This window comes from Mya arenaria, chromosome 15 (assembly GCF_026914265.1).
Source record: "Mya arenaria isolate MELC-2E11 chromosome 15, ASM2691426v1".
Taxonomy (NCBI): domain Eukaryota; kingdom Metazoa; phylum Mollusca; class Bivalvia; order Myida; family Myidae; genus Mya; species Mya arenaria.
In genome coordinates this window covers 14,472,888-14,498,965 of record NC_069136.1, presented here as the reverse complement: position 1 = coordinate 14,498,965, position 26,078 = coordinate 14,472,888, and the positions used below count along the sequence as shown (strand labels likewise).

The 26,078-nt window shown below is 38.7% G+C and overlaps 1 protein-coding gene across 1 annotated transcript in view; it reads right to left on the bottom strand.

The window, feature by feature from the left end:
• The window catches only part of LOC128219134 (uncharacterized), a 30,061-nt gene extending 4,003 nt beyond the window's left edge, over positions 1-26,058 (bottom strand). The window contains exons 1-22 of the mRNA XM_052926954.1: positions 25,855-26,058; positions 14,258-14,417; positions 12,275-12,456; positions 11,603-11,713; positions 11,140-11,289; positions 10,545-10,756; positions 10,185-10,274; positions 9,539-9,864; positions 9,011-9,098; positions 8,262-8,397; positions 7,328-7,503; positions 6,147-6,889; positions 5,442-5,540; positions 4,423-4,506; positions 4,047-4,124; positions 3,705-3,817; positions 3,195-3,308; positions 2,656-2,724; positions 1,598-1,686; positions 1,316-1,445; positions 589-705; positions 142-199 (exon numbers count right to left, since the gene is read on the bottom strand). Coding sequence (XP_052782914.1) covers positions 142-199; positions 589-705; positions 1,316-1,445; positions 1,598-1,686; positions 2,656-2,724; positions 3,195-3,308; positions 3,705-3,817; positions 4,047-4,124; positions 4,423-4,506; positions 5,442-5,540; positions 6,147-6,889; positions 7,328-7,503; positions 8,262-8,397; positions 9,011-9,098; positions 9,539-9,864; positions 10,185-10,274; positions 10,545-10,756; positions 11,140-11,289; positions 11,603-11,713; positions 12,275-12,370 — 3,079 coding nt within the window. The 5' untranslated portion in view covers positions 12,371-12,456; positions 14,258-14,417; positions 25,855-26,058. The remainder of the gene's footprint in view (positions 1-141; positions 200-588; positions 706-1,315; positions 1,446-1,597; positions 1,687-2,655; positions 2,725-3,194; positions 3,309-3,704; positions 3,818-4,046; positions 4,125-4,422; positions 4,507-5,441; positions 5,541-6,146; positions 6,890-7,327; positions 7,504-8,261; positions 8,398-9,010; positions 9,099-9,538; positions 9,865-10,184; positions 10,275-10,544; positions 10,757-11,139; positions 11,290-11,602; positions 11,714-12,274; positions 12,457-14,257; positions 14,418-25,854) is intronic.
• Positions 26,059-26,078: the final 20 nt, after the last annotated feature.

Sequence of the window (26,078 nt, the reverse complement as noted above, 5' to 3'; positions counted from 1 at the left end):
TGTGGTTGAATGCTTACACTCATACCCATAAGAGTGAGAAATAATGTTCACATTTCAAAATGAAAAAAGACTATTCATTCATGCAAAAACTAATTCTGAACTTTTACTGTTACCTTTGTGCACTGGTAAACAAAATAATACCTGAGAATTCATCCAAAGCCTGTTTCACTTCAAGTCTGCTAGGATCCTGCAGTGGCACCTTATAATCATAGCCAACAGACATGTGAATTAAAATGCAGCTAGTTACCATATTGATATTACAATAAAAATATCATAAAATCTATATATAAGTACAACTACAGATTGACGCTACAAAGGCATCAAGAATATAACATATCTAAAAACCATTGAAGAAATGAATGATATATTCATGCGTTCAAATTCTCAGTTTCAAATGACCTAGTTTTAAATTTGACATTAATCATTACTCAATTTGACAGAGTTTTACCAAGACTATTACTCTTTATGATTTGGTAATCAAAGTAATTGCATACATCAACTTGGCTAATTCTCATTGGCGGACAACGAATAGAATCATTTGACCCCTGATTTGAATGTTCTATCACCACACCACCTTCCCAATATAACCTCTGCATTTATCCCTAATGAGAGAAGCTTGAGCCGTAACCGAAGCCTCTCCTTCTTTATGTCTTGACTAGTCCAACATCTGTCCATTTCTTCACCAGACAAGTACAGGTCTGCAAACTGTTACAAACAATGTAAAATTAAGGTAAGATTTCAATGCAAGGAATATAACTATATATACTTATAAATGCTCCTATTGTATGTGTTTCAAAAAGGGTAATAATGAAAAACTGCTGGAAACGGATTGTTTTATTTGTACTGCATTTTATGAACTAACTAATTAAAATAATTTATAATTTATTGTTACTAAAAGTACCTTGAACTGTACAGCCTATATCAGGCCTGTGAGGCCAGTGACTTGTATAATTTCTACAAATTACTTCTCCTATGTACATACATAATCATTTATTATAATTTTATCTTTAGAAATGTATTCAGTTTATGTAGATGAACTAAAGTTCTTCAACTAACCCGTCTTAAAATGCCTATACAATTGGGCCAGCTTAATACAAAAAAATCTACATTTTATGCAAAAGCTAAAAAATAAATGGTTTTGTTACATAATTCAATAACAATAACGTATTTGTATAAAAACGGTAGGGTTTGCACCAATATTGAAGGTAGGGTCGGGTACCCAGAACCAAATAATGTTTTTATTAGGCCAAAGCTGTACAACAAAGAAGAAAAGTTACAAGAATGGCACAAATTAAATTCTATAGCAGATAAGTACCCTTATCACATAAACTCCACATGATGATCCATCAGTTTGTTTGTCATGTGGCACTGTCTGGACTTCCCATCCGTCATGGGTCAGAGCGTCTTGTCCTATGTGCCTTCTGGACCTTTCACGCAGAAATGCTCTATATATACAAACAAAACCGAGAAACAGTTAGATATTTATGTAACACTTTTCACAACAATTCCAAACATCTGGTACTTAGTATGCATTATTACACAAATTTTGGAATATAATTGAATATTTTCAAAAACAACAACAAAAACGACAACTTACGTCCATCTGTTTCTGTACTTGTCACATTTGGATCTGGGCTCACCCATAGGATTTATGTACACCAAACATTTTGCATCTGGAACTACGATCTGAAAAATGGGTCAGATGATCAGGTGAAGAAAAAAGGGTTGATTCCTAACCTATATGAACACTGAAAAAGGGAACTGATCAACAAATTGTTTTCAAAACATTAATTGCTTAAGGCTAATCCATTTAAACATATAACCCCCAGGGGAGGCACTTTTGAATTTGCCACCTCCCTACAGAAGCAAATTAACCCTTTCGGGGTCCAAATTAGCAAAAAAAAACACCCACTCATATACTATTAAAATAATTGCCTTCCCCCCAGGGTTATATGTTTTACTGGAATAGCCCTTAGTGGTTAAGTATATTTTATCCAGATATAACCACAAATGCTAGATATGTTTAAAAGACCAATACTTAGTTAAAACTAGAGCTTTTACAAGAGTGACGAATATCCCCTGAATGCCACCTGCACATAGGAATGGCAAACTAATTCTTTGGAAAAAAGCCATTACTCAGAGATAATTATACACTGCCTTTCCTCTCATCACGCTTTACCAAAGTATGTTATATAATTAAAATCCATTATGAAATTTAGAAGTTTCGCTGCTGACAAGAAAATGTCACAAAGGGCAATAACTTTCTGTTTATCTGAAATAGAGTTATGGCTCTTCTTGTACACAGGAAATCAACTCATTGTGCTTAACTGTTGTAATAAGTTTAATTAAATTTCATCTATTAGTTTTCAAGTTTTGCTCTGGACAATAAAAAGTACCAAAGGGCAACATCTCTGTAATAGGTTGAAATAGAGTTATGGTTCTTGTGCACTGCACTTCCTCTCCATGTGCTTTACCGTTATATGAAGCATAATTTATACCGTTGTATGTAGCTTAATTCAACTTCGTTTGTAGGGGGTAGAACTATGGAGTACAATGGAGTGTTCATAAAGAAAACGTATGCTGAAAAAACACAAACAGAAACACAGCAACAGGATTTAACAAGAAATAAGAAACATTGTCTAATGTCATTCTTACCATTAGAACCCAATGAACCTGATTTTCATTGACTGCACCAATCAAAGCATCATACTGATGCAAGGGTATCTGAAAAGATAGGAGCATGATTAAAATTCAGGTTGTCCGGTTAGTACAGTGGTTAGCGCACTCGCTTCTCACCAAGGCAACCCGGGTTTGATTCCCCGGCTTGGGCGCATGTGAGTTTGGTTGGTGGTCACCAAGCCGGACAACACAAGACCACACTCTTGTGCAACATCGTAGTATAAGCTGTCATAGCTTTCTTCACAATCTTTGTAAAATATGTAACATTTCAACTAAAATTCAGACTATTAGCAAATTTGATTTTCATATCAATTATCATACACATGTTTTAAATAGTTGTAGTAGCAACTGCTTAAACATTTGCAACATAATTCAGCAAAAAAGTGACAAGAGATTACGTGTTTAGTTCTATGTTAAATTAATGCCCCACATGTATCCTTTAATTAATTTGGATTTATTTCGGTAGCAAACAAGATAGAAAAAAAATAAGCATGCTACATGCGAATAATGATTACCTTGTTTAAGAAACCTGTAGACTCCTGATCTCCCTCAAAAATACTGGTCATATTGATGGAATCTATGTGATACACATTTTTCTTGGGCATCAGATGAAGAAATACATCAATGACCTGAAGTATAAGTCTTTGGAATAAATACAAAGAGGATAATGTAAGATCATGAAATAATTCAGCAAGTAAGTACCAAAAGTTATATTTCACCAGTGGCATAGTCAACAGTGAAATATTAACTCTTGGTGAGCATGATGGAGATTAATTGTGCTCTAACATGTAAAACAAACAATTATTCTTTTAATCATATACATTGCTTAAAACCATATAAAACAAAACAACAAACCACTAGCAAAAGGGAAAATATTCAGTGTTGAATATATTTGGCAGTTGAAAAGGTATCTATAAAATAGTCAAGTATATTATACTATAGTTTTATATGAAATCATAGAATATTAGGCTAATATTTCAATACTCTATTTTTATTTGAAAATCAGACAAGCTAAAAAAAATTACCTCGTCTGACAAGGTGCTGTTGAGAAAATGTATGCTGTGGTCAGTTATAGTGTAAGGCCCTATTTGGAATAGAAGTCTTCCAGTTGGTTGATTTTCCAAAACTTCTCTCAACACTGCAATAACAATGTATTTAGAATTTAATGCATAAACATTAATGATAATTTATATAATTTCTACAACTCTCTTTACAAAAATTACTATACTATCAACATCAAATGTATTCCAGTTCAAAAATATATAATTATAATTAAGTTGCAGTATTAGCTGTATTGCAAAAAAGCCTCATTTTCTGTGATAACTAATATATATGGTAAGCATGCCTAAAAAAAAGGTGAAATATACCTTGTTTAGTTTTGGACTCAATAATGGTTCGCATATCACTGGAACTGTCAGCAGAAGTTGTTGCCGACACATCTGCAACTAGATTTGTGGATCAATGTGGATATGTAAATAAATTAATAGCTTCATGCAGCATAAAACTTACCCTTGTGATGTTTTTCTTCTTTTTGTTTTTTTCTTCCAAAAATTGAACAACTTATATGTAACAGTACTCAAGAATGTGTATATTCAACAATATAATATTCTTCAAACTTATATTGGCCAACTATCAACAAGTATGAAAATATGTCCATTTAATATGAAGTTATTCATAAGAAATTAATTAAGAACCTCAACACTGACATCCATTCCTGAATAAAAATATATCTATATACATTACCTGAAATATCTGTAGGTTGAAATGATATTTTTCTTGTAGAACCTTTAGAGCTGGCAGGGACAGGCAACATTTTTCCAACTGGTTCTAAAACAAATTCATAAGGATATTTGTATAGGATAGCATATAAGTATTGGGTTTAGATTAGGGTTTAAGTTGTAATTATATTTTTTCAGATACTGATTTCATTAGGGTCTTACCGAAGAGAGTCGAATACGACATTCTGGATCCAAATGCAGTACTGATAATGCAATATTTTTGTCATGACATTATTCTATCATCGCACAATGATGCTGGTTATGACATGACATTTGCAGAGTCGGATATGGCCATATTGCACTGGAGTTGAACACTGACTACCATATTTTGCAATCCGTATTGCGTGTGAATTTATGAGTGGTATATAATAAATAAAAAAGTGTGAATTTGTCACATCAAGAGAAAAAATACTATGGGTTTATCCTGAAATAAACTTTATAACTGTAAATGAAAAATCTGGATAGTGTATGACTGATAATTCTGCAGTAATGAGCAACACAAGTGCAACAAGTCCAAAAATGACATTTTTGGCTGTTATTACTCTGGATATATTATATGCATTGGCAAACAAAAACCCGGGTGCCCAATACCATCACCCAATTAACATTTCCCTGAGGTTTCATGCCTCAAGGTAATATAGCTTTGGACTTTTTTGCATTTTTTTTGCCAGTTCAAGGGCCATAAATCTGATATAAGTGCAGCAGGAAACAAAACCACAGGTGCAAAACTTCATTACCTAAATAACATTCCACCAAGGTTTCTTGACTGTCAGTATTGTAGTTAAAGAGCTTCACAATCTCGCATTATACTCACGACTGGACAAACACATGGACGGAAAGACAAGTGCATTTTTGTTTTTGGCATAAAAATTGTATTATTTAATATAAGTATCCCTTACTAAAATACATACAAATATATTTATCCCTTGCCAAAACATTAAAATTAATCGAGCATTTATAACCCAGAATTTGTTAAATACCAACCTGCTTGATCAGGAACAATGTCCTCATGACATACCGGTACTGTGGTATCTTGTGGCACAATACGTGGGCATCCCACATCAGGTACTTTTTCACCTTTTACTGTCAAGACAGGAAAAATTGTATATTTTTTTTATTTAATTGTCTAGAACTAGAATAAGTGTAAATGTATTTCGGTATATCAAATGAAAAACAACAACATAGCACCATGATGTAAAGACCATGTATAAAAAGTATCATAGAAATAATATACATATTCTTATCAGCAATGATTCCTCTATTACGACAAATTTCTTTTTAGTTACTTAAAAAAATCAACCCAATAACATAATTATATAAAACTAGAGTTTTCTCAAATCTAAAGCTGTCCAAATCTAATCTACACTTGCTTGCCAAACTCGTAAAAATTTTCTTTGAATGGTAATGGACACATTCTTAAAAAGGCATTGACAATGAAAATAATTTTTAATAAGCTTTAAACTTCTCATGAAATTTTATGTCTTTGTATTGAATTTATGCTTTCAACAGTTATTGTACTTTTCCTTAAAATAAAAAGTGTTTATACTGAAGGCAAATAGCTGTAAGCCGTGCAAGGTGCGGACATACGTTTTCTTCTGCACTTCAATACTCGTTGAATCCCTATTTATAAGTAAACTAAATTATAAGTTGAAACTCAGGAGAAATTAAAATGCATCTGAAACTGCTTACCAAATGTTGTTTTTTTTAAACGGGTTCTTCTGTACTTTCTCCTAGTCTTGAGAAGCCCATGCTTGCATGTGTTACTTTTTCGACCAAGTCGAGGTGGTCTTCTCAAGAGTCCAGATTCCTTTGGGACCAAAGCCCTTACTTTGGAATGAAGCAACATCAAGTCTGCGTATATGGACTCATAATCAGAAGCTGTTTGAACTAAGTAGAGCATACTTTTCAAAGAAGATGCAAGCACTTTACACCTTGAGCCGACACCTACAGTCACTTTATGCTTCTGACATGTTGTGGCTTTAGGGGTAGGTGGAGAGTCTGAGCAACATGAGTCCATCAAACCATCCTGCTTTTTGTCTCTTGTAACAGAGGAGAACAAATCCATATCAATATTCAAGTGTGGCGAGTTCTTGAACTCTTCACTTAGTGTTTCCCATCCACTACCAGGCACCTTGAGCAAAATGCAAAGCATGTGTTTGCAGGGCAGATGGTTCTTTTTCCAGTCAGGACAGGAACAACTAGGCAAAGAACCGCTAAGGTCAAGCAAGTATGTAGCATTGCTGTCTGCACTTAAAACAGTGAACTTTTGGTGTGGAAGTACAGATATGTTTGAGACTGGCATAGAGATGGCTGATGGAAGGCGTTGAGTACAATGATCAAGGAAAAGTCGTGGACGATTATGTAAAAATCTGGGCAAATCTTCAGAGTACCTACGACTTGAGTCCAGACATTTCACATTGTATTCAACGTACCTGGAAACATAATTTATATGTGTATTACAAATTACAAATGGGATTTTATTTCTTATGAATCAACAGCGTATAGCATTGTTTGTTCAATACTTTTATGTTATGCACTATGGGTATTCATTCAGGTTTGTTCATCCAAAAGTCTTATTTCCAATTATGATTGAAATGTACACTTGTCCCTGTAGTTTTTATTTTATTATTAAAAAGAGATGTTTGTAAAACATGATACTACTGGTCAGGCCCAACCTTCATGTCAAGTTCGATGACCATAGGTCATGGTATTGTTGAGTTATAACTTGGACAAGCTTTGGACAACCAACAGACGGAGAGACAGACTGACCTACCGGTTGACCGACATGAGCAAAGCGATTTAGCCCCCTCTTCTTTGAATGGGGGGCATTAGTACCTTAAGTGCCAATGAAGACGGTCAATGAAAATTACCTTTTGTAACTATCGGGTACAAACTGTTTCACAACTGTTGTAGTCAGACTGGTCACTGTGCCTGCTGTGTAGTTCTTAAGATAATGTTGTTTCAACTGGTAATGCTGCCTTTCTAATCCATTGGTTGTAGTGACTCTAACATTTGTTAGAGATTGTCTGTGGTAGCGGACCCATCTCTGAAATACATGTTTACATGTTACACAATAGTGATTTTGATTTGTGAGTGGACTTAAGTGCTCAATCAAATCCCATCAATATACTTAAAAATGTTAACCCACCATGGAATAAATACTAAGCCTATCGTTAAACAATGAACAAGGAAAGGATATTTAATAGGTTCAAAGTAACACAAAATAAAAATAATAAAATCACAACATAATAAACAACTAGAAATGTGTCCATAGGACACGGATGCCCCCACTTCGATTTTTTGTCACAGAAAATAAGCCATAATGATTATTCAGGATAATCTGCACATATAGGATAAGTTGAGTTGAGTTGGGTTTTACGGCATCGCAAGACTGTATAGGTTATATGGCGCCATTCAGGCAGGAAAAAACTTGTTGGATCCACATTGGACACATACTTTTCAAGAATTAGATTGGAAACATATATTTTTGAAGTATTTTTGGCAAAAAAGGGCCGTAACTCCTAAATGACTAAAGCGATTTCCATGACTATCGAACTTGATCAAGATATTATGGTCACAAACATGTGTTTAAAGTTTGGTGAGGATTGGACAAACGGTTTTCAAGAATTAGATCGGAAACAATCTTCGGGACGTACGTACGTACAGACAGACAGACGTACGTACGGACAAGGGCAACCCTATATGCCGCCACTTTGTGGGGGCATAAAAAGCTTTTAACACACAGAAGAACATCCAAACAAACAAATACAAGTATCCTACTTAAACTTAAAACTGCCAACATACTTTAGAAGCTGACAACCACTGTTTTTCGAACCAAATACGCAGCCTTTGATTCTTCTGCCAGTGCTGAGATTCCTTCAAGGATTCAACGGCGTCTGTATACATTAGCTCACTGTCTGCATTAGTGATCTCCCGCATCCTTAAATTTGAAAAATGTCAGCATTACTTGCTATCTGTAGTAAAGAGAACAAGAGTGCCAAAATGGCCCTATATTGCTCACCTGATTTAAATTACCAACTAGTCAGTTGTTATTAAGAATGTTGTCATAACAACTATTTTGGGCCTGGGCCATGGGGTTTCGGAGTACAAGATGTCTTTCAGGTTTAAAATGTTGACGCTACATGCCAGTCACTGGGCAATCGCAATAGCTAACCTACTGGACTTCTTCTCAGGTAAGCTAAAAATGTGCTTGAAAAGTGATTGTAGGACGAAATACCCTAAAATGATACATGTATCAAATTATTTGATATATATGGTTAAAAGCCTTCAAAATGCCAAGAAAAATTTGATATCAGCAGAAAAAGTACCTGAAAATGATCCAGTTACTTTAGTGGTTATTTGATTGAAATTCACAATATTAGTTTTTGCTTCAACTGTAAAATAACAGTTTGGTAAATTTTAAGCTTATTAAAACAAACTGCACAATTTTTGAATTCATACTGGAGTGATTTCAGTCTTTTTGCTGTTTAATTTGCAAGAGAGAGTGAAGATTCAGTTTGAATCTAATACTTACAAGACTTTAGTGAAGTAACTCCTTTTTCTGTTGGCTGTTCGTGTTTGATGTCAACCAACGCCCCCAGGACTGCTCACGGTGAAAGTCGCATAAAAACGTGAAACAACCTGTTGTAATAGCATTGCAATATAAGTAACAACTATAATAGCAAAATCATTGAATTTTCAGGATAAACGTAATTTAGGTTAAATATTTAATACATTTCTATATCTGAGGACAGACCTATGGACAGTGGTACAAGGTGATTTATATATATACTTCTACAATTAGTCTTTCAAAGAAAACCTATTAAACTAGCATCAAATTATGCATGAAATTATTTTTATCCCGTTAAAATATGCCTTTTGGATAACATACTCTACCATATTGTCAATCTAAACGCACTCAAATATATTAGCTTAATGTCACATAGCTAGCTATTCCAGGGTGTTTTATCTCTATATGCATATTTGCAGAAAGTTTTTCAGGGCCAATTTTCTCTTTTACTTCAGTTGCAACAGTATGGAATTCAAGAAAAAAAGGTCAATTCTATCATTTGTTTATGTACCTGGAAATGTTATCTCTATGGCTGCTATCTCTTTTTCATCATAATCAGTCATGAAAAAGGTTGGTGTCCAGTCTGGATTCCACTGCTTCAATACATCGAGGCCTCTGGTAATGTTCTTAATTGTCTCAGAGGGTAAAATAAAGCATCCCACTGTTATGTATCCAATATTTGTAGAAACACAAATAAAGTACAAAGCTATCTCACTTTTACATATGCCATATGTGGCATCCATCAAGCAGATTTCATTGCCATATATTGACAAAAGTCTCCTTTGCCATGCAGTTTGGCAAACAAATAAAAAGTCCTCCCCTTCATCATCTTTAGGGCTAGAATATAAATAAATATTTATAATATACTTTATGTTAATAACCTTCAAAAACAATCATGTCTGACCAGGAATGGGAGAGACATGCCTCTGCTTCAGTCATTTCTGTTACAAGTTTCCAATAATGCACATTTTATTACTGTTAATAAGATACTCCATATTGTGCTCTTTGGGATTGTCTTTTGTGGTCAACGACTTCTAAAACACAATCAAAATAATCATTTACAAAATGTGTATATTTAAAAAGAACTTATCATGCAATACATTTTGTATAACATCTTGCAACAGTACAATGACAATCTGTAGCATGTAATGATTTACCTTGGTACAAAGAAAAAATTATCATCAGGTTCTTCATTCCTCCACTTTACAATATTCTGCTTCAGGTTTTCTTGATCCTCCATTGAAAATCTGTAAAATTTGGGGATCAAAAGATATATAAAAAAGGTTTAATTTTACTTTTTTTCTATTCTCAAATTCATGTTTGCTTAGAAATAGAAAATTCCCAATAGGGATTCATACCCCACATGCCACTAAAGAGAACTATTTAAAAATGTTTGGAAATAAAACATTAGGAAAACAATTTGAAAGTTATAATTTAAAAACAGTTTGACATCACTTCTTAATTAAGTTATGTCACTGAAAGGGAATATGGATGTAATGGATTTAATATGTTCTTACTGAGATAAGCTGAGTGAAGAATACATATGATTTCGAAGACACTTGTTGGAAGGATAAAACCGGTTGCTTGTCTCGGGTACTAAAGGGAAGTTTGTCTTTGAAAAAGAATAAATGTGCCTCTTCATTTCAGCAACGTCCCTTACACCCTCGGCCACCAGACAATGAATTTTGTCTATGACTTTTTTGTCAGCATGATGGGTCATAGCACCAACCTATGGCAAGATTTTGATTTAAAAAATCCAACTTTAGTAAAAATAATTCGGATTGACTACAGAAGCTTATAATATAGTTGCCAGGGCTTCACATCATCTTTATGAGTACTAAATAATACGGAAAAAATCTATATACATGTAATATTTTGAGGTATTTCCTGACACCTTAGGATTTAAAAGCTTATTAATGTAACATGTGACATTTTTGTTTTAAATTGGATCATTTTCAATTTGTTTTTGTATAATTCTATGAATAGGATAGCTACGAACACTAGGGAAAGCCCTATATAAATACATAAAAACCCTTAAATGGATAATGATCATTGTCATTCACAGGACGTGTGTTGCATAGGTAAACACATAATTTATCAGGGGAAACAAACCTCTTCAGTGAGATGGTTCTTGTGAGCCTCTGTGTCTGGGAGTGCAATATACATATAGTGCTGAAACGAAACTTCCTTTGATTCATCATTGAGATCAGCACGAAGATTCTTGCTCTGTTTTCTTCTGGCCCATTCAGAGTTGTGTTCAGTCTTAAAAAACAACAACAGAATAGCAGGTAAATTCATTCTTAATTTTGTGCAAATGAACACAGCATTATATGAGGAAAGGAATTTGTCATACCTTACATAAAATTGATATTGTTGTGTACAATGCATTGAATCTTAGTACTAACTGATATATCACATAGTTAGCGACACATATATCTTGTGCAGTTTTGGGTTAATATATTTTAAATTCGCAAGATTGTCTACCACATAAGTACCAGTAAATTTAAACTTTTCCCCATTTCTCTTGAAATTTGTGTATTATGGATTTGAAGAGAGGAATATAATGTAATCTCACCTTATAAGATGGGAAACGCAAAATGGACCTCACATGAATAGCAGCTGGACAATTCATTTTTGTTGTTGTCTGGATTAATTTCCGCCCTTGTGCACTATACGCATGGTCAGCCTGTTTCAATCAAGATATAATGATAAATTTTACACTATTTGTTTCCTATATTCAAAATAAATAAATGTCCCTAAGTTTTTAGAACATTACATGGACTATTTGGTATACCTGTAGAATGCATGGCGACCAATAAGGAGATCCTGTCCCTCCAAAGGATATCTCTTCCTATAGCTCTTACCAAATCAGAAGGCCATGTAATGGTTTTTATTTAAGAAAAAGGGATAAAAAAAAATTGCAAGTGCTTAATGCAAAATATTTATGAGAACCAACAGGTTTTATTCTCATCCTTTTGGCTGGTAAACTGGGCAAATATAACAAGCCCAAAAGTGAATGTAATTTCAGTTACATTGAATAAAATATTCAAATGTTCCAAGTAAAAGAAATCGAAAATAATTATTTCAGATTTCATTTAATAACATTTCAAGTTTGAAACATAATGTTCATGTTTCCAAATAAAGATACTGCTAGATTAGTTAAAATACCTTCAGATACTAAAATTGGCAGAGACTTTGAATCAGTATATAAAGCTGTTAGCTAATATAGAAAACTTTTTGAACTAACCTTTCCTAAATTCCTTGTTTGGGTTGGCTTTATTTTCTCTGCTCGGTGCCTGTCCGGACCATGGCAGCATTCCCGCACCTCCCTACCTAGGATCATGAATGGTACCCCATCAAATGACAGTGGCAGCCTTTCACTGGAGTGTTCTTCCCAAAAAATTTGTTTTTTCCTGAGCTTCGACAGATCTGGAAAAACACAAACATATTGGGCCTATACCAAGCCACTAACAAATTTTAAAAACAACATTCATTTGCATTTAGTAGCCAACCAGTAGAAATTGGTTGGTTAGCACAAACTATAAAAAAACACTTGAAGGTAATAATTAACATTATGATCAAAATGATACTGTAATTTTATAAAATACCTGGTAAGTCCATTTTTTTCCCTTTGACCTCGACAAAGGAAGACATTGTTGCTATTTCATAATCAAAAATCAATGTGTTAGCATCTTCAGCAGCTGTGCTTCCATGAAAACATTTTATAATGGTAAATCTACCCTGCCCAACTGACGGCATTTTAATGTTGTGCATGATGTGAGTGAACACAAACTTCACTCAAGACTGTCACATGTCATTTCTCCAAGACACACACTTCTTGGAGAAATGCATTTGGATACATGTTTGTTCTATTTGTAGCACATTGGATCATTTAAGAGCAAATGTTTCACTCCTGACCTAATTTGGGTTATCCAAAAACATACAATGCCAAAAATAGAATTTAAATATATGATGATTGAATTATTACTTGTTTATTACTTGTTTAAGTCATTAATACATATAACTGTATAATAGCAAGAGTAAGTCCTTTTTCCTATAGAAGTGCTCAAACATGAACCTTACACTTTCAACCATTAACTCCCAGCTTCTTACATGAACTGACCAATCACTCACATAACAAACATACAAGTTCCCATTTTTAATAAGCCACACCCATGCAACACAGTCATCCTTTCAGAATACTTCCACCAAATCCATATGTCAATCATACCCTTGGAACTACTTCCAGATGGGCCCTTGCTGACAGAAATTGGTTATCTCAAGTACATACATAATAAACAGTAACAATAATAAACACTAAGCTGTGAAGTGAGTCTTCAAAAGCTGCCAGAATCAAGAAACCTGGCAAAAACTGCAGGACTGTAATTATGGTATTTCATAACTATGTGACACAGACATTACACATACGGTACCATGGATAATTTTTTTGGTGGTTTTAAATTGCAGCTTTGAATGGCAATACTGTAAACACATTATTCAACCTAAGACACATTCAACCAGTTGACTTTCTTGAAATTGGACAATGAATGATTTATGGTCAATTGCCTTTATATACAGTTATAAAATGTTCTTATGATCTAAGTGTGGTGCTTGTCATTACCATTTAAACAATTATATCTAAGAACAACACCTTCACAAGCATATATGTCATGACAATCCTTTATAAGACTTTTCCCATTTTGTTTAAGAAATAAAAATATATACATTTATCATCATTTTTTATTGTTACAAAAACATACTGTTTTCTGAAATATGCTAACCAAATAAGTAAGTACAGTTTTTCCCAATTTGTCCAGGTGATCAGTCAGTTAAGCTTCAACATAGATTATTATCATATTACAAGGGTAAGTCTCTGATAAGTATCTGCTTCTCAGGATTGCGAATGTTATGTCAAGAACTGAACAAACAGTTTTCTGTGAAAGTCCCTTGACCACTTGAGGTATTTGTTAGTTCAGTTTAATCTTAATTACATTATCAATTATCATCAAGCACTGAATGTTTAATTAATGTAACATCAATTAAGAACTACTTGGATTCATGTACAAACACATTTTCACTAGGGAAAAATTCCGGAAGGGAATCACTTCAGTTTTACCCATGTATGACAATTTTATTAATTTCTTAGTTTTTTGCCAGAACATTTCTTTTTATCATATTTTTTTATTAATCTTAAAAAATCTTCATGTCCAAAATTCTTTTATTTCCTTACTTGTATGGATATCTGTGTGGTGGTTTCACCATTCTTCTTGATCTTGAAAAGGGTAAGGTTTTGTTGCCTCATCGGTATCCCGTAAAGAGTCTGTACTTGTTCACTGCTCGGCATGTCTAACAGATGACTCACAGTTTCTTGCTATTCCTCAGAAGTGAAACTGGATTATTAAATACAAAACAATTTAGAATTAACCACGACAAAAAGGCAAAAAGGACTAACATTCATTTGAAATTCATATTATGCTTGAAACTATATAATATGTCCTGAAAAGTACAATTCTACTTTGTTAATAATATGTCGACCTAGTAGACATATTATAGGGACATACTAGATAAGAGATGAATACTTAGTGACCTCCGGATACTGGTTGTCGCCCTGGTAGACTCATTATTGGGACAAACTAGGTCAGAGATGAATACTTAGTGACCTCCGGATACTGGTTGTCGCTCTCGTAGACACATAACAGGGACAAACTAGGTCAGAGATGAATACTTAGTGACCTCCGGATACTGGTTGTCGCCCTAGGTGACATATTATAGGGACATACTAGGTAAGAGATGAATACATAGTGACCTCTGGATACTGGTTGTCGCCCTTGTAGACACATAACAGGGACAAACTAGGACATAGCTGAATACATAGTGACCACCGGATACTGGTTGTCGCCCTAGTAGACACATTATAGGGACATACTAGTTAAGAGATGAATACATAGTGACCTCCGGATACTGGTTGTCGCCCTAGTACATATTATAGGGACATACTAGGTCAGAGATGAATACATAGTGACCTCCGGATACTAGTTGTCACCCTGGTAGACATATACTAGGTCAGAGATGAATACATAGTGACCTCCGGATACTGGTTGTCGACCTAGAAAACACATATTAGGGACATACTAGGTCAGAGCAGGATACATAGTGACCTTCGGATGCTGGTTGTGGTCATAGTAGACACATAATAGGGACATACTAGGTCAGAGCCAGATACATAGTGACCTCCGGATACTGGTTGTCGCTCTAGGTGACATACTATAGGGACATACTAGGTCAGAGATGAATACTTAGTGACCTCCGGATACTGGTTGTCGCCCTAGTAGACACATAATAGGGACATACTAGGTCAGAGCCAGATACATAGTGACCTCCGGATACTGGTTGTCGCTCTAGGTGACATACTATAGGGACATACTAGGTCAGAGATGAATACTTAGTGACCTCCGGATACTGGTTGTCGCCCAAGTAGACACATAATAGGGACAAACTAGGTCAAATCAGGATATATAGTGACCTCCGGATACTGGTTGTCGCCCTAGTAGACACATTATAGGGACATACTAGGTCAGAGCCAGATACATAGTGACCTCCGGATACTGGTTGTCGCCCTAGTAGACACATAATAGGGACAAACTAGTTCAAAGCTGGATACATAGTGACCTCCGGATACTGGTTGTCGCCCTAGTAGACACATTATTAGGGACAAACTAGGTCAGAGCCAGATACAAAGTGACCTCCGGATACTGGTTGACGCCCTAGGTGAAATATTATAGGGACATACTAGGTCAGAGATGAATACTTAGTGACCTCCGGATACTGGTTGTCGCCCTAGTAGACACATAATAGGGACATACTAGGTCAGAGCCAGATACATAGTGACCTCCGGATACTGGTTGTCGCCCTAGGTGACATATTATAGGGACATACTAGGTCAGAGATGAATACATAGTGACCTCCGGATACTGGTTGTCGCCCTAGTAGACACATAATAGGGACAAACTAGTTCAAAGCTGGATACATAGTGACCTCCGGATACTGGTTGTCGCCCTAGTAGACACATTATTAGGGACAAACTAGGTCAGAGCCAGATACATAGTGACCTCCAGATACTGGTTGTCGCCCTAGGTGACATATTATAGGGACATACTAGGTCAGAGATGAATACTTAGTGACCTCAGGATACTGGTTGTTGCCCTAGTAGACACATAATAGGGACATACTAGGTCAGAGATGAATACATAGTGACCTCCGGATACTGGTTGTCGTCCTAGTAGACACATTATTAGGGACAAACTAGGTCAGAGCCAGATACATAGTGACCTCCGGATACTGGTTGTCGCCCTAGGTGACATATTATAGGGACATACTAGGTCAGAGATGAATACATAGTGACCTCCAGATACTGGTTGTCGCCCTAGTAGACACATAATAGGGACATACTAGGTCAGAGATGAATACATAGTGACCTCCGGATACTGGTTGTCGCCCTAGTAGACATATTACAGAGACACACTAGCTCAGAGATGAATACATAGTGACCTCCGGATACTGGTTGTCGCCCTAGGTGATATATTATAGGGACATACTAGGTCAGAGATGAATACATAGTGACCTCAAGATACTGGTTGTCGCCCTAGTAGACACATACGAGGGACAAACTACTTCAAAGCTGGATACATAGTGACCTCCGGATACTGGTTGTCGCCCTAGTAGACACATTATTAGGGACAAACTAGGTCAGAGCCAGATACATAGTGACCTCCGGATACTGGTTGTCGCCATAGGTGACATATTATAGGGACATACTAGGTCAGAGATGAATACTTAGTGACCTCCGGATACTGGTTGTTGCCCTAGTAGACACATAATAGGGACATACTAGGTCAGAGATGAATACATAGTGACCTCCGGATACTGGTTGTCGCCCTAGTAGACACATTATTAGGGACAAACTAGGTCAGAGCCAGATACATAGTGACCTCCGGATACTGGTTGTCGCCCTAGGTGACATATTATAGGGACATACTAGGTCAGAGATGAATACATAGTGACCTCCGGATACTGGTTGTCGCCCTAGTAGACACATAATAGGGACATACTAGGTCAGAGATGAATACATAGTGACCTCCGGATACTGGTTGTCGCCCTAGTAGACATATTACAGAGACACACTAGCTCAGAGATGAATACATAGTGACCTCCGGATACTGGTTGTCGCCCTAGTAGACACAATATAGGGACATACTAGTTAAGAGATGAATACATAGTGACCTCCGGATACTGGTTGTCGCCCTAGTAGACACATCATAGGGACATACTAGGTCAGAGCCAGATACATAGTGACCTCCGGATACTGGTTGTCGCCCTAGGTGACATACTATAGGGACATACTAGGTCAGAGATGAATACTTAGTGACCTCCGGATACTGGTTGTCGCCCTAGTAGACATATTATAGGGACATACTAGGTCAGAGATGAATACATAGTGACCTCTGGATACTGGTTGTCACCCTGGTAGACATATACTAGGTCAGAGATGAATACATAGTGACCTCCGGATACTGGTTGTCGCCCTAGTAGACATATTATAGGGACATACTATGTCAGAGATGAATACATAGTGACCTCCGGATACTGGTTGTCACCCTGGTAGACATATACTAGGTCAGAGATGAACACATAGTGACCTCCGGATACTGGTTGTCGCCCTAGTAGACATATTATAGGGACATACTAGGTCAGAGATGAATACATAGTGACCTCCGGATACTGGTTGTCGCCCTAGTAGACATATTATAGGGACATAATAGGTCAGAGATGAATACTTAGTGACCTCCGGATACTGGTTATCGCCCTAGTAGACACATACTAGGTCACAGCTGGATACATAGTGACCTCTGGATACTAGTTGTCGACCTAGTAGACATATTATAGGGACATACTAGTTAAGAGATGAATACATAGTGACCTCCGGATACTGGTTGTCGCCCTAGTAGACACATTATAGGGACATACTAGGTCAGAGATGAATACATAGTGACCTCCGGATACTGGTTGTCGCCCTAGTAGACACATAATAGGGACATACTAGGTCAGAGCTGGATACATAGTGACCTCCGGATACTGGTTGTCGCCCTAGGTGACATACTATAGGTACATACTAGGTCAGAGATGAATACTTAGTGACCTCCGGATACTGGTTGTCGCCCAAGTAGACACATAATAGGGACAAACTAGGTCAAATCTGGATATATAGTGACCTCCGGATACTGGTGGTCGCCCTAGTAGACACATAATAGGGACATACTAGGTCAGAGTTGGATACATAGTGACCTCCGGATACTGGTTGTCGCCCTAGGTGACATATTATAGGGATATACTAGGTCAGAGCCAGATACATAGTGACCTCCGGATACTGGTTGTCACCCTGGTAGACACACACTAGGTCAGAGATGAATACATAGTGACCTCCGGATACTGGTTGTCGCCCTAGTAGACATATCATAGGGACATACTAGGTCAGAGATGAATACATAGTGACCTCCGGATACTGGTTGTCACCCTAGTAGACATATTACAGAGACACACTAGCTCAGAGATTGATACATAGTGACCTCCGGATACTGGTTGTCGCCCTAGAAGACACATTATAGGGACATACTAGTTAAGAGATGAATACATAGTGACCTCCGGATACTGGTTGTCGCTCTAGTAGACACATAATAGGGACATACTAGGTCAGAGCCAGATACATAGTGACCTCCGGATACTGGTTGTCGCCCTAGGTGACATACTATAGGGACATACTAGGTCAGAGATGAATACTTAGTGACCTCCGGATACTGGTTGTCGCCCAAGTAGACACATAATAGGGACAAACTAGGTCAAATCTGGATATATAGTGACCTCCGGATACTGGTGGTCGCCCTAGTAGACACATAATAGGGACATACTAGGTCAGAGTTGGATACATAGTGACCTCCGGATACTGGTTGTCGCCCTAGGTGACATATTATAGGGACATACTAGGTCAGAGCCAGATACATAGTGACCTCCGGATACTGGTTGTCACCCTAGGTGACATACTATAGGGACATACTAGGTCAGAGATGAATACTTAGTGACCTCCGGATACTGGTTGTCGCCCTAGTAGACACAGAATAGGGACAAACTAGGTCAAAGCTGGATACATAGTGACCTCCGAATACTGGTTGTCGCCCTACTAGACACATAATAGGGACAAACTAGTTCAAAGCTGGATACATAGTGACCTCCGGATACTGGTTGTCGCCCTAGTAGACACATTATAGGGACATACTAGGTCAGAGCCAGATACATAGTGACCTCCGGATACTGGTTGTCGCCCTAGGTGACATATTATTAGGGACAAACTAGGTCAGAGATGAATACATAGTGACCTCCGGATACTGGTTGTCGCCCTAGTAGACACATAATAGGGACAAACTAGTTCAAAGCTGGATACATAGTGACCTCCGGATACTGGTTGTCGCCCTAGGTGACATATTATAGGGACATACTAGGTCAGAGATGAATACTTAGTGACCTCCGGATACTGGTAGTCGCCCTAGTAGACACATAATAGGGACATACTAGGTCAGAGCCAGATACATAGTGACCTCCGGATACTGGTTGTCGCCCTAGGTGACATATTATAGGGACATACTAGGTCAGAGATGAATACATAGTGACCTCTGGATACTGGTTGTCGCCCTAGTAGACACATAATAGGGACAAACTAGTTCAAAGCTGGATACATAGTGACCTCCGGATACTGGTTGTCGCCCTAGTAGACACATTATTAGGGACAAACTAGGTCAGAGCCAGATACATAGTGACCTCCGGATACTGGTTGTCGCCCTAGGTGACATATTATAGGGACATACTAGGTCAGAGATGAATACTTAGTGACCTCCGGATACTGGTTGTTGCCCTAGTAGACACATAATAGGGACATACTAGGTCAGAGATGAATACATAGTGACCTCTGGATACTGGTTGTCGCCCTAGTAGACACATTATTAGGGACAAACTAGGTCAGAGCCAGATACATAGTGACCACCGGATACTGGTTGTCGCCCTAGGTGACATATTATAGGGACATACTAGGTCAGAGATGAATACATAGTGACCTCCGGATACTGGTTGTCGCCCTAGTAGACACATAATAGGGAAATACTAGGTCAGAGATGAATACATAGTGACCTCCGGATACTGGTTGTCGCCCTAGTAGACATATTACAGAGACACACTAGCTCAGAGATGATACATAGTGACCTCCGGATACTGGTTGTCGCCCTAGTAGACACAATATAGGGACATACTAGTTAAGAGATGAATACATAGTGACCTCCGGATACTGGTTGTCGCCCTAGTAGACACATCATAGGGACATACTAGGTCAGAGCCAGATACATAGTGACCTCCGGATACTGGTTGTCGCCCTAGGTGACATACTATAGGGACATACTAGGTCAGAGATGAATACATAGTGACCTCCGGATACTGGTTGTCGCCCTAGTAGACACATTATTAGGGACAAACTAGGTCAGAGCCAGATACAAAGTGACCTCCGGATACTGGTTGTCGCCCTAGGTGACATATTATAGGGACATACTAGGTCAGAGATGAATACATAGTGACCTCCGGATACTGGTTGTCGCCCTAGTAGACACATAATAGGGACAAACTAGTTCAAAGCTGGATACATAGTGACCTCCGGATACTGGTTGTCGCCCTAGTAGACACATTATTAGGGACAAACTAGGTCAGAGCCAGATACAAAGTGACCTCCGGATACTGGTTGTCGCCCTAGGTGACATATTATAGGGACATACTAGGTCAGAGATGAATACTTAGTGACCTCCGGATACTGGTTGTCGCCCTAGTAGACACATAATAGGGACATACTAGGTCAGAGCCAGATACATAGTGACCTCCGGATACTGGTTGTCGCCCTAGTAGACACATTATAGGGACATACTAGGTCAGAGCCAGATACATAGTGACCTCCGGATACTGGTTGTCGCCCTAGGTGACATATTATAGGGACATACTAGGTCAGAGATGAATACATAGTGACCTCAAGATACTGGTTGTCGCCCTAGTAGACACATAATAGGGACAAACTAGTTCAAAGCTGGATACATAGTGACCTCCGGATACTGGTTGTCGCCCTAGTAGACACATTATTAGGGACAAACTAGGTCAGAGCCAGATACATAGTGACCTCCGGATACTGGTTGTCGCCCTAGGTGACATATTATAGGGACATACTAGGTCAGAGATGAATACTTAGTGACCTCCGGATACTGGTTGTTGCCCTAGTAGACACATAATAGGGACATACTAGGTCAGAGATGAATACATAGTGACCTCCGGATACTGGTTGTCGCCCTAGTAGACACATTATTAGGGACAAACTAGGTCAGAGCCAGATACATAGTGACCTCCGGATACTGGTTGTCGCCCTAGGTGACATATTATAGGGACATACTAGGTCAGAGATGAATACATAGTGACCTCCGGATACTGGTTGTCGCCCTAGTAGACACATAATAGGGACATACTAGGTCAGAGATGAATACATAGTGACCTCCGGATACTGGTTGTCGCCCTAGTAGACATATTACAGAGACACACTAGCTCAGAGATGAATACATAGTGACCTCCGGATACTGGTTGTCGCCCTAGTTGACACAATATAGGGACATACTAGTTAAGAGATGAATACATAGTGACCTCCGGATACTGGTTGTCGCCCTCGTAGACACATCATAGGGACATACTAGGTCAGAGCCAGATACAAAGTGACCTCCGGATACTGGTTGTCGCTCTAGGTGACATACTATAGGGACATACTAGGTCAGAGATGAATACTTAGTGACCTCCGGATACTGGTTGTCGCCCAAGTAGACACATAATAGGGATAAACTAGGTCAAAGCTGGATACATAGTGACCTCCGGATACTGGTGGTCGCCCTAGTAGACATATAATAGGGACATACTAGGTCAAAGCTGGATACATAGTGACCTCCGGATACTGGTTGTCGCCCTATGTGACATATTATAGGGACAAACTAGGTCAGAGATGAATACTTAGTGACCTCCGGATACTGGTTGTCGCCCTAGTAGACACATCATAGGGACATACTAGGTCAGAGCCAGATACATAGTGACCTCCAGATACTGGTTGTCACCCTAGGTGACATACTATAGGGACATACTAGGTCAGAGATGAATACTTAGTGACCTCCGGATACTGGTTGTCGCCCTAGTAGACACATAATAGGGACAAACTAGGTCAAAGCTGGATACATAGTGACCTCCGGATACTGGTTGTCGCCCTAGGTGACATATTATAGGGACATACTAGGTCAGAGATGAATACATAGTGACCTCCGGATACTGGTTGTCGCCCTAGTAGACACATCATAGGGACATACTAGGTCAGAGCCAGATACATAGTGACCTCCGGATACTGGTTGTCACCCTAGGTGACATTCTATAGGGACATACTAGGTCAGAGATGAATACTTAGTGACCTCCGGATGCTGGTTGTCGCACTAGTAGACACATAATAGGGACAAACTAGGTCAAAGCTGGATACATAGTGACCACCGGATACTGGTTGTCGCCCTAGGTGACATATTATAGGGACATACTAGGTCAGAGATGAATACATAGTGACCTCCGGATACTGGTTGTCGCCCTAGTAGACACATAATAGGGAAATACTAGGTCAGAGATGAATACATAGTGACCTCCGGATACTGGTTGTCGCCCTAGTAGACATATTACAGAGACACACTAGCTCAGAGATGATACATAGTGACCTCCGGATACTGGTTGTCGCCCTAGTAGACACAATATAGGGACATACTAGTTAAGAGATGAATACATAGTGACCTCCGGATACTGGTTGTCGCCCTAGTAGACACATCATAGGGACATACTAGGTCAGAGCCAGATACATAGTGACCTCCGGATACTGGTTGTCGCCCTAGGTGACATACTATAGGGACATACTAGGTCAGAGATGAATACTTAGTGACCTCAGGATACTGGTTGTCGCCCTAGTAGACACATTATTAGGGACAAACTAGGTCAGAGCCAGATACAAAGTGACCTCCGGATACTGGTTGTCGCCCTAGGTGACATATTATAGGGACATACTAGGTCAGAGATGAATACATAGTGACCTCCGGATACTGGTTGTCGCCCTAGTAGACACATAATAGGGACAAACTAGTTCAAAGCTGGATACATAGTGACCTCCGGATACTGGTTGTCGCCCTAGTAGACACATTATTAGGGACAAACTAGGTCAGAGCCAGATACAAAGTGACCTCCGGATACTGGTTGTCGCCCTAGGTGACATATTATAGGGACATACTAGGTCAGAGATGAATACTTAGTGACCTCCGGATACTGGTTGTCGCCCTAGTAGACACATAATAGGGACATACTAGGTCAGAGCCAGATACATAGTGACCTCCGGATACTGGTTGTCGCCCTAGTAGACACATTATAGGGACATACTAGGTCAGAGCCAGATACATAGTGACCTCCGGATACTGGTTGTCGCCCTAGGTGACATATTATAGGGACATACTAGGTCAGAGATGAATACATAGTGACCTCAAGATACTGGTTGTCGCCCTAGTAGACACATAATAGGGACAAACTAGTTCAAAGCTGGATACATAGTGACCTCCGGATACTGGTTGTCGCCCTAGTAGACACATTATTAGGGACAAACTAGGTCAGAGCCAGATACATAGTGACCTCCGGATACTGGTTGTCGCCCTAGGTGACATATTATAGGGACATACTAGGTCAGAGATGAATACTTAGTGACCTCCGGATACTGGTTGTTGCCCTAGTAGACACATAATAGGGACATACTAGGTCAGAGATGAATACATAGTGACCTCCGGATACTGGTTGTCGCCCTAGTAGACACATTATTAGGGACAAACTAGGTCAGAGCCAGATACATAGTGACCTCCGGATACTGGTTGTCGCCCTAGGTGACATATTATAGGGACATACTAGGTCAGAGATGAATACATAGTGACCTCCGGATACTGGTTGTCGCCCTAGTAGACACATAATAGGGACATACTAGGTCAGAGATGAATACATAGTGACCTCCGGATACTGGTTGTCGCCCTAGTAGACATATTACAGAGACACACTAGCTCAGAGATGAATACATAGTGACCTCCGGATACTGGTTGTCGCCCTAGTAGACACAATATAGGGACATACTAGTTAAGAGATGAATACATAGTGACCTCCGGATACTGGTTGTCGCCCTAGTAGACACATCATAGGGACATACTAGGTCAGAGCCAGATACATAGTGACCTCCGGATACTGGTTGTTGCTCTAGGTGACATACTATAGGGACATACTAGGTCAGAGATGAATACATAGTGACCTCCGGATACTGGTTGTCGCCCTAGTAGACACATAATAGAGACAAACTAGGTCAAAGCTGGATACATAGTGACCTCCGGATACTGGTGGTCGCCCTAGTAGACACATAATAGGGACATACTAAGGTCAAAGCTGGATACATAGTGACCTCCGGATACTGGTTGTCGCCCTATGTGACATATTATAGGGACAAACTAGGTCAGAGATGAATACTTAGTGACCTCCGGATACTGGTTGTCGCCCTAGTAGACACATCATAGGGACATACTAGGTCAGAGCCAGATACATAGTGACCTCCAGATACTGGTTGTCACCCTAGGTGACATACTATAGGGACATTCTAGGTCAGAGATGAATACTTAGTGACCTCCGGATACTGGTTGTCGCCCTAGTAGACACATAATAGGGACATACTAGGTCAAAGCTGGATACATAGTGACCTCCGGATACTGGTTGTCGCCCTAGGTGACATATTATAGGGACATACTAGGTCAGAGATGAATACATAGTGACCTCCGGATACTGGTTGTCGCCCTAGTAGACACATCATAGGGACATACTAGGTCAGAGCCAGATACATAGTGACCTCCGGATACTGGTTGTCACCCTAGGTGACATACTATAGGGACATACTAGGTCAGAGATGAATACTTAGTGACCTCCGGATGCTGGTTGTCGCCCTAGTAGACACATAATAGGGACAAACTAGGTCAAAGCTGGATACATAGTGATCTCCGAATACTGGTTGTCGCCCTAGTAGATACATAATAGGGACAAACTAGTTCAAAGCTGGATACATAGTGACCTCCGGATACTGGTTGTCGCCCTAGTAGACACATTATAGGGACATACTAGGTCAGAGCCAGATACATAGTGACCTCCGGATACTGGTTGTCGCCCTAGGTGACATATTATAGGGACATACTAGGTCAGAGATGAATACATTGTGACCTCCGGCTACCAGACACATAACAGGGACATACATTTACAAGGCTTTATAGAATCAAGAATTTGTGCAAGCCTGGAAGTTATTTTACAAGTGCAGGGCTTGATGGCTTATGTTAATAAACAAGTGCAGGGCTTGCTGGCTTTGGTTTATTTTGACCATTTGTTGTTGTAGCGAACGCATAAAAGGACGATCTAGACCTGAGCTCAACATATAGTGAACTCCTACAATATTGCTATACACTAATACAGACATAGTAAGTTAATATTAGTTTGCCATGAATTGTCAAAACGATGAATTTAGATGATAATTAATATTAATAATAAGTATTAAATAAAGCGCTCGACGACAAGCTTTATAAATACTGTTTACATAATACCTCGAATTTATATTACAATGTAATTAAATACCTGGTTATTCAAATCTACTATCTTTGACATTGACAAAGGAAGACGTTTTCGATTATTTCTAATCGAAATTTAGTTCGTTGGCATATTTAATCGGCAGACCATAGTCCATACGCCATAAAAACATTATTCTCATTAGTCTCATCTGTCGATTTGGTAGCCATTTTGATTTTGTGACGTTTGCAGTACGTCACACAAACAACTGCCCTTGACTCCGCCTCCTCCAG